This window comes from Chrysemys picta, chromosome 10 (assembly GCF_011386835.1).
Source record: "Chrysemys picta bellii isolate R12L10 chromosome 10, ASM1138683v2, whole genome shotgun sequence".
Taxonomy (NCBI): domain Eukaryota; kingdom Metazoa; phylum Chordata; order Testudines; family Emydidae; genus Chrysemys; species Chrysemys picta.
Window position 1 is genome coordinate 56115955 of NC_088800.1, and position 9536 is coordinate 56125490.

At 44.4% G+C, this 9536-nt stretch overlaps 1 protein-coding gene across 4 annotated transcripts in view; it reads right to left on the minus strand.

Moving 5' to 3' along the window:
• The window catches only part of AXIN1 (axin 1), a 179310-nt gene extending 171637 nt beyond the window's left edge, over positions 1-7673 (minus strand). Inside the window, exons 1-2 of one of the 4 annotated variants that reach the window (XM_065559851.1) lie at positions 7653-7673; positions 4057-5025 (exon numbers count right to left, since the gene is read on the minus strand). In XM_065559851.1, the coding sequence (XP_065415923.1) occupies positions 4057-4934 (878 nt within the window). In that variant the 5' untranslated portion in view covers positions 4935-5025; positions 7653-7673. Of the gene's footprint in view, positions 1-4056; positions 5029-7296; positions 7554-7652 lie in introns of those variants that run through there. The other 3 variants (XM_065559849.1, XM_065559850.1, XM_024110556.3) reach the window with 3 other exon arrangements.
• Between the last annotated feature and the right edge of the window lie 1863 nt (positions 7674-9536).

Sequence of the window (9536 nt, forward strand, 5' to 3'; positions counted from 1 at the left end):
CAACCAGAGACCCTGATCTGCACGTGCTTATATACAACAAGAACATACATATGTAAGTAGTCCACTTGGCTTCAAAGGCACTGCTTACATGAGAAAAGCAAGGTAGATTAATTTAAATTGAAGTGATTTTAATCATGATTTAAATATCAATTTTAATTTTGTTTTGCATTTTTACTTTTCAGTTATTTTCCTAAAGAAAAGTTGATTTCTCATTGGTTGGTACCATTAAAACATTATTTTGCAGTGAAATATAGCCTTTTCCCCTAATTTTTTTTTTAATTTTTGTTAATCAAGAGAATAATATATCTGTACTCATTTCAGTAATTCTATAGCTTAATTTAAAATTTATTCAGATTAATTTTTACATTTTTATTATGTTACAAAAACAGTGAACGATACTTTTTTATTTAGCAGATAATTGTTATTTGTGTCAAGTTCTATTTGGATGGAAATTCAAATTGAATTGAAAATATACAAAAACATTTTAAAATGGTTGGGGGGTTTTATAAGTTAAATAAGAGTATCTTAAATGGGCTGGATACCTAACAACAAAATGGTTTATCAGAAAGTTTATCAAAATAGTTTTCAAAACAAACTGATTTATTAAATGTAGGCAGTCTAATTGGTGGTTAGTGAATTGAACTGACTGTTTCTGGTCACCCTGTCCTTCAAGATTTTAGAACTAGTAGATCTCATCCTCTCATTCCTAGTTTTTATTCGTAGATTGGAAGGGGAAAACAAGCTTTCCTGCTTTTTCACAACTCCCAACTGGTTTCTTATCTCAGAATGAACTACTCATTGAACTGAACTAGCGGAATAAACTAAAATGAAGAAAATAGTCTCTCCATTTGCAGAAGAGGCTACTGCTGTCAAAAGCTGATTTAGCACTTTAACAAACGCTGGTCTGTTAGGCAGTAGAGCTTTGCCAGTGACTTTCACCAGTTCAGTGGTTTGACTTTCTTTAAAGCTCGGCAGCAAACACATACTGCTTTATTTTAAAAAACATTAATTTAAATTATTTTAATGGATTATAATGAGTTTAGATGTTAGTATAGGTTGACAATTATACTTTTTTTATTTTTCTTTAAATTGTATTTAATTTAAAAAATCCAGTTTTAATAAACAAATCAAATTTTTTAAAAAAAATAATTTTTTTATCCACTGTGGAGAAAAGTACTCAGGCACTTAAGTGTTTTCAGGACCAAGGTCTTAATGTTTAGAAGGCCACTCAAAACAATGGTTAGTATACTGTATCCTTGGAGGACTTTAGCTAGATGACCTGTTCTACAAGGATGGATTGGCAATTAAGATGTCAAATTACTTTTAGCTTATGAGCTTTTTGGGAGGGTGGATCATGTCTACATATATATTTGTACAGACCCTTTGCACAATGGGTCCTCTGGACCTACAGTAATACATATATTGATGTTTTCAAAATTTTTATTCCTATTCAGTAATTCCTGGTATGGAAACGCATCTCAATTAAGTGCCCATTGATGGCAAGAATTTCCAAGAGGCACTTGACAATGAAAAATCTGTACCCGTAGTGACGGACTGTTGGGTACAAAGTTTTACGAAAGGTGAATATCCCAGTTTATTTTTTCTGAGATGCACAACCTGTGTTTAATATGAATGAATGTCCCAGTTTATTTTTTCTGAGATGCACAACCTGTGTTTAATCCCATCTCATATTGCTCTGATCTAGTATGAAAGCCTCTGAACTTTATGAGCCTCATTACACAGTGCCTCTAATTCATGGTGTTTTAAAACAGTTTTCAAGTTAGTATTTAACCAATACATTCACGGTATTTTCCTTAAATTAGATCTGAGAAGTGCAGAACTGCTAAATACTCTTTTGTTACCATTCTAGAAGTGAGAGAACTGCACCTCAAATAAGTTATTTCCAATCTTAAAAGCTATTTAGCACGTAAATAAAAAGATACTTAAATCTTAAAATTTTCTAATCTTCCCTTATAGTAGGTACGCAATTGGTCAGTCAAAATGCACTTCAAGAAATGTTCAAGGTTTTTATTAACTCCACAGGAAAGTCCCAGGATGTGGGATTTTGTTTTTCAGACTCTTGATTAAACCAGCAGGGAGTCACATGAATTCCCCCATTTTTCAAAGTTTCACATTCAACCTTCCCTCCTCAAAATCTGTACAAAAACAAGGATCAAAATGAAAATGCTTCAGCATCTGCAATGGGCTGAGGCTTTGCAGAGGGAGGGATGAATTTCCAGCTGCCAGCCTAAAGGGACTGCTGAGTGAGATTAAATCCATAAATACCTTCTCCTAAGGCTGGGGCAGCTTTGATCAGGACACTTTTAGCTGCTTCATTTTATAACCTTCACAAAGTGGCCAAATTTTAGCCTAAGATGTATTTTAAAAAGGTGATTTTATTTTAAAGAAATTAAAACACATTCTGGACATGTTACTGCACCTGGAGAACTCCCTGCTAAATTAAATATTTGGCATTTTAACTGAACTTACAAATCTGTGTTAGCTGGAAGGGTGTGGGAGGAATGACAGAAAATAGAGTAACTTATTTATGAAAAACAATTATTTGGATGAAAGGAAAAGCCTTAAAGGGAAAATAAATAGCTAAATTTGGCAACTCCTACTTTTGGATGGCACTGGTAGAATCCACTGTCAGAAAGCCTTTAAGACCAAATCAAAAATCACTTCCAGGGATTGCTATGCACCCCATTTGGTACAGAGGAATATGATGGCTACCATTGCTCAAGTGACAAAGAACTTGTAGTCACCAGCCACTGGTCACATTGAGTATTCCCTTCCATATTTACACAGCAAAGTCCTATTATGAGTAAGGCCCTACCAATTTCACGGTCATAGGATTTTAAAAATTGACGATTTCATGATTTCAGATACATAAATCTGAAATTTCACAGTGTTGTAATTGTAGGGGTCCTGACCCAAAAAGGAGCTGTAGAGGGGGTTGCAAGGTTATTGTAGGAGGGTTGCAGTACTGCTACCCTTACTTCTGTGCTGCTGCTGACGGCAGCACTGCCTTCAGAGCTGAGCAGCCAGAGAGCGACGGCTGCTGGCTAGGAGCCCAGTTCTGAAGGCAGCAGCAGCGCAGAAGTAAGGGTGGCATGGTATGGTATTGCCGCTGCTGCCTTCAGAGCTGGGCCCTTGGTCATCAGCCGCCACTCTCCAGCTGCCCAGCTCTGAAAGCAGCAGTGCAGAAGTCAGGGTGGCATGATATGGTATTGCATTGCCACCCTGACTTCTCCACTGGTGCTGGTAGGGCGCTGCCTTCAGAGCTGGGCGCCCGGCCAAAAGTCACTGCTCTCCGGCTGCCCAGCTCTGAAGGCAGTGAAGAAATAAGGGTGGCAATACCGCGCCCCCCCTAAAATAACCTGGCAACCCCCCTACAACTTCCTTTTGGGTCAGGACCCCCAATTTGAGAAACGCTGGTCTCCCCCATGAAATCTGTATAGTATCGGGTAAAAGCATATAAAAGACCAGATTTCACAGAGGGAGACCAGATTTCACCATCCATGATGTATTTTTTGTGGCCATGAATTTGGTAGGGCCCTAATTATGAGTATATAAATCTACAATCCAACCACTAAATACTGACATTCCTCCCCTACAGGCCAAATCCGAACCTGGAAATGCAGCTCATTTGAATCATCCTTCAGTGCACATGAGAGGATCACACATGGCCATGATTGATGCATTAGCCCTCCATCTTTCACCAGCCCTAGCTTCATATCACACTCTCCATCAGCTCCTTAAGATGAGAAACACACTTCAGGTGTGATTAATAGAAATCATAGAGAAACTGACAAGCGCAGTTCTCAGTTTCCACAGATATTTCAGACTGACTCTCCTCAAAAAAAAAAAAAAAAAAAAGCTTGCATTCCAAACAAAATTTCCAAATGAAAAAGTAGCGTTCATCCCCAAAACTGACACTTACGCAGTCCCACGTGCATCCCCAAATTCACAACAGCCCCAAGAAGCCCAAACAGCTTTCATGGAAGTTCTACAGACACAAGGCACTAGAAATTTTATTCTATCAGGCTAATGTACCTGAACTCTCTTCCTTCGCTATATCGCCTGGTTGATGTGGCACGCTGGGTGGCTGTCTCCAAAAGCAGCTTCTGAGTAAGCCTGCTGGATGGGGCTGAATCTCGGCTGGTTTCCTCTTCGATGTCTTGGTCACACTTCCACTCCTCATCCTCATTAAGAGTAGGCAAATATCCAGGCAGTCCTTTTCCTGTCCCAGATCCTGAGCTCTGATCACTATAAATTTTAGGACTTTCCCCACCTGTCCTTGTATATTCCAAATAAATATCTGACTTAAGGAACAAAGGATAGGTATTATCTTCGATCATGCACTGAATCTCAGTTTGGGCCTGGTCAAACATGTCAGGATCAATTTGCAGTTTCATAACACAATCTTTTATGAAGCTTTTTGTGGCTGGTTTGATTTGCCGGGATACTATCCCATTATTGTCCAGAATGTATTTTTTGTAAATAGCTTTAGCCAATTTGAGCCTCTTTTCCTCATTGGAGACACAGAGCTCTAGCTTCCTGAAGCCACTGCAGGCAAACCAGAAGTCCAGCAAATCTGCACAGTCCTCCTGCTTCAGGAAAGTCCTGAACAGATTTATCCCATCTTGATCATCCAACAATGAGTGCAACGACTCAGCCCATTTCAGGTAGGGTGGAGTTGGAGAAGCACTCCCCTCAGGTTCATACCCCAAATCCAGATCAGAGCGCCTCGGTGTTGCTGTAGAAGTCTCATTTTTAATCACGTCACTTTTACCAGAGTAGAAGCCGTGGCTGATTGGCCTTGGATCTGTAGAAACCAGCTCACCCTCCTCACCAGGGACCGGTGGCCTTGGAGCATCTTCGGTGAAGCTTCCCCCAAGATCCAAAGGGAAGCCTTTCCCCTGGATATTCATTTTTATGGTGCCTGCTTGAACAGGAACAATGAGGGAACAGGCTTAGTCTCAAAACACCAGTATCAGTAGTTCCAGAGTGAATGCGTTTGTCCTGCTAAAACAAATGAGAACAACATTAAGAAATATTGCAGATAAAAATTCTAACACAACTATTTTTTAGAATACTCCAGTATTTCTAAGCTTTCAAATACTGAGGTAGCTAAACAAACTGATGACCAATCCCTAGAAGAGGATTTCTTAAACAGGGGATTTACTTGAATTTTTTTAATGTGTATATATGTATACCAGACTTAAGTCATAAAACATACAGTATATTTACATAGCTAAACACCAGGTAAATTCACGTCTCCATAATAGTTTTGGAATTTCTTTCAGGGCATATGAAAATATTCTGAAAAAGCTTCCAATTAGCATTAAAATCAAGAATATAACTTAATCAAGCATGGACAACTTTCAATACAATCAACGATCATTACACATTATGAAATTCCCCTCCAGTCCTGGAAACATTTTGACAGTGTCTTAGCACATTTAACAGACAAGCATTTTGCGCATTCATTAGGTTAAGTTAACAATATACTTCAGTGAAATTAAAATCATAATGTACAGATAATCATAATACAGTCATGCCCAGAATATTTTGCACTATTTCTCAATTACACTCCTGTAATAAATGAGCATAATGTAAAAATTGTGTGTATTGTGTACAGCACTACTAAATATATCATTATACTTCATGAAATGGAGGGTATTTACTGACACTTCATGTAAGCTAACAAACATCATTTGCTGCTGGCCCTGAGAACATTTCTAGTCACCACCTGATGATGAGAAACAATCAATCAAACAATATTTTTTAAAGTAATTTGAATCAACGTGGTGCAGAAGGTGTGTGTTTATGGAGGCAGGAGTAGAAGCGTACAACCTCTGGTACCTACTTTTGTAATAAATCAATATAACTTAAATTCTTTAAAGACACTAACAAAAGTTGTGTTACAAAATAATACTGGTGAACTCAAAAACCTGAATGCTGTAAAGCTGCAGCTGTCTTACAAATCACTTCTTTACATGGACTAACTCAATTGCATATGAAAATATGCCAAGGAAAATAATTATGAAATAAAAGCCTCTCTCACAAAGCTCACCCCACACAAAGGAATACATCTTTCAGACAACTTTCCCACTTCTGTTGCTCCCAACTGAGCTGAAAAAAATACAGCTAGAAGGTGCCCTTGCTGGCCTTCAAGACACCAAACAGTTTGTATGTCATCACAAAACAAAATAAGGTGGGAAACAAGCAGGTTAACTGATTTTAATTCCTAGATAACTGTGCTTCAACTGTTTTTTGTGATCATGAGACCAAGATATACTGTTACTCACTACACCTACTGGATCAAAACACAACATTCAGTTGCTATTTTGAGGTTTGCCTTAACACCTGTAATTTAGTGTATTCTTATTTCATACTATGCCCCGTTTACAGTATGTTTCTCGTCCATCACTAGAACAATGAGGCCATGGAATTAATCTGATCTTCACAATAAAGATCCTAAAGTTCCCAGCACCTAAACATCCAACATAACGTTTCAACCTTTTCATTGAGTTGAACCCCACACTCCGAAACTGACACACGAGCCATTTTGCTCCAAGTTGCAAGCAAGGCTCCATTTCTCACGACCTAATAAGCTCTGAGCATTTCAACTCCGGGGAAAGCTTGAAGGTACTTCTGTAAATCACCATGCCTGGTGACTCTGGGCACAGCCCAGGTACATGGTGCGGAGACACATGCACTGTCTGAGGCCCCGATCCCGGCGGCTACGTGCTGTTCCGGCGCGGATCGAGGCCTTGGTGTCCAGACCCTGGATTTTCACCCTATAATCCCTCCTAACTGTTCGGATAATGATCCTCCCCCGCGCTGCCCAGAGTCTCCCAAGTGGGCTGCTCGTTAGCCCTGTTGCTGGCCAGTGCCCCGAGCTCGGAGGCTCCCGCAGCCCCGGGCCAGCTCCGGTAGCGCGCTGCGGCACTGACAGGAGCCATGGCCCCGCCTGAGCGAGCAGGACGCGGGGCCCGGGACCCTCGCGGGCCGAGCCGGCGCTCCGCGGGGAGCCTGGCTGCCCGCACCCGCCGGGGACCCCGGGAGCCCTACCCCGCTCCTCCCGCCGGCCCGGCCGGAGCCCGGAGCCCAGCGCCCGCGGGCGGATCCCGCACGCCCGGCCCGCTCCCCTCCCAGCGCGGCGGCCTAGCGCCGGCTCGGAGCTGGCCCGTCCCGGCGGCCCCACAATGGGGCGGCCTCCCCGGCTCGGCCCCGCGGCCTCGGCGCAGCACGGCCGGGGCCTGGCTCCAGCCGCTCCCGCTCGCTCACCCGCTCGGAGCAGCCGCGGCGCGAGGCCCGGCCCATGCGGCTCAGCAGTGGCGGCGGCCAGAGGCCGCAGGCGGCGGCCGCGGGGAAGCAGCACAAGGCGGGCGGCCCGGGATCCCCATGGCCGCAGCCGCTCGGTCTGGCGGCGACACGGAGAGCAGCGAGCCCCGCACGGCTCAGCCTGCGCCGCGGCTCCAGCCCAGCCGCTGCCGGGAGAGACCGGCTCCGCCGCGCCCCCCGCGCCTCCACCCGGTACTGCGGGCAGCGCGCCGCGCCGGGAGAGCCCGAGCCAGGGGGCGCAGGAGGGCCCCGGCCCCGGGGGCGGGCTCCGCCGTGCTCAGGAGAGGAGAGAGCCAAACCTGGAGCCTCCAGAGCTGCTGACCGTGCCTTCCGTGCAGGCCGGGCTGCACGCCTCCCTCCCCTTTCCCACTGCAGGGAACGAAGCCGTTTCCAAATTTGGCAGCAGTGCTCTGCAGAAGCCAGCTCAGTTTCCCGGGTCATTTTAAAAAGAGGATATTTACCAACTTTGCAAGACAAAGACATACAGCTGCTCCTTTCTGAACCGTGGTCCTGGACAGGCTAACCTTTGGGGGTTCTTCTAAACAAACACCCGCACTCTGCTAACATCGCTGCCACAAGCCACTTTAAAAATTAAATACAAAGAGCTTATCCTTATTCATTGTAACCTCATCAGTCTCCAGTAAGAAAAGCCATCAGAACTCTCAGCTCCATCACCATCTTCCCATTTGCCATGCTACAGGGACAGTTACCTTTGCAGCAGCTGCAAACTCCCTGTTTCTAATAAGGAACTGCCTCCAAGTCCAACTCTTTTCTCCCACCTCCAATCCTAGGCCCTATGAGTAAGAAGGGACCAGGATATGGGGGAAAGTGAAGGTCACATCATCAGAGGCCCAACTCTGTACCTTTGCTGCACCTTTGGGGTTTGCCAGATGAAAGCCCTTGTCTACAGGGCCAGATTAAGGCACAAAAGGCCAGTGCCTAGGGCTTTAGCTCCTGAAGTCATGTGATTACATCAAAATCTCAGTTTTCATAAACACACAAAGTTAACTTCTAGCCCTCCTGGTTGGGTAGAATAGTTTGTAAACAGGACACAAGAGTAATTGATGTCTGTTACCTGTCTGAGTTTGCTGAGAGCCTGACCTAGTAGCTCTGATGAGGAGGAGGAACTGCTCTATACACCATGTTATCTCTGAGACATGCTGCTCTGAGGAGCTTGGCCCACCCACCTCAGGTGCTGGGACAAGAACAGGGGAATCGTTTCTGCCATCTCTGCTGCTCCCAAAGGGAAGGGGAACCTGCTGCTGCTTCTAGGCAGGGAGAAGTGGGCCCCATACTGCTGCCTCTCTGGGGGCAGAACTGGGGGACCCCTGTCATTGCCACTGGAAGTGGGGAGACAGGGCCACAGGGGCCTGATGTGGTGCCGTTCCTAAAGGCCCAGATTGCTTTCATCCTGCCCAGCCCTTCTGGGGGACCTGAGTAGAGTGACCACCTTTGCTGGATGGAAATAAGGGAAAACCATGTGAAAAATAAGGAACAATGCTTTATTTTAAGGGACATTTTAGGAAAACAGTATTTCCATGAGCCTATGTATTTTTCTCTCATGTACATTTCTACTGCCTTCAAGCATACCATGCAATTAGTGTAAGCTTCAATGTTGTGTAAAATGGTACTTATCAGTTTTAATACATTTCAGTACATGTTAAAATAAAGGACCTGAGGAAGTCTGTTGGGCTGAGACTCAGCCGTCGGGCTTCACAAATGAGAGAGAAAGAGGCTGGGGGTTTGGACAGAGTGGATAGTGGGAGAGATCCTTATCCTTATAGTAGAGTCAGTTCTATGGCCCCAGTGGACAGCCTGGCTCCTGATTCCATCAGCTCTAATCCCAGCCATAATGGTTTTTCCTTTTCCCCCCTTTTATTTTTATGATTGTTCCTTCAACCTAAACTATCATAAAACTCAAAAAAAAACAACCCACAATCAATATGTTTAGGAGCCTGCGGAAAGACCATGGAACAGGGGTGCCAGCCACCCCCTGGGACTGGGGGGCTGGAATCTTCCAGGAAGATGGGAACTAGTTGGTGACAGGGGCCCGGCTGTCGTCCAAGAGCACCACTACTCAGCCCTGCTCTCTAGCCCTGCCCTGCTGCCAATTTGTGTTATCCATTACCCCCTTAAGGAATGTTGCTGTGCCAGTGAACAGGAGGGGAAGCTGGCCTGTAAGG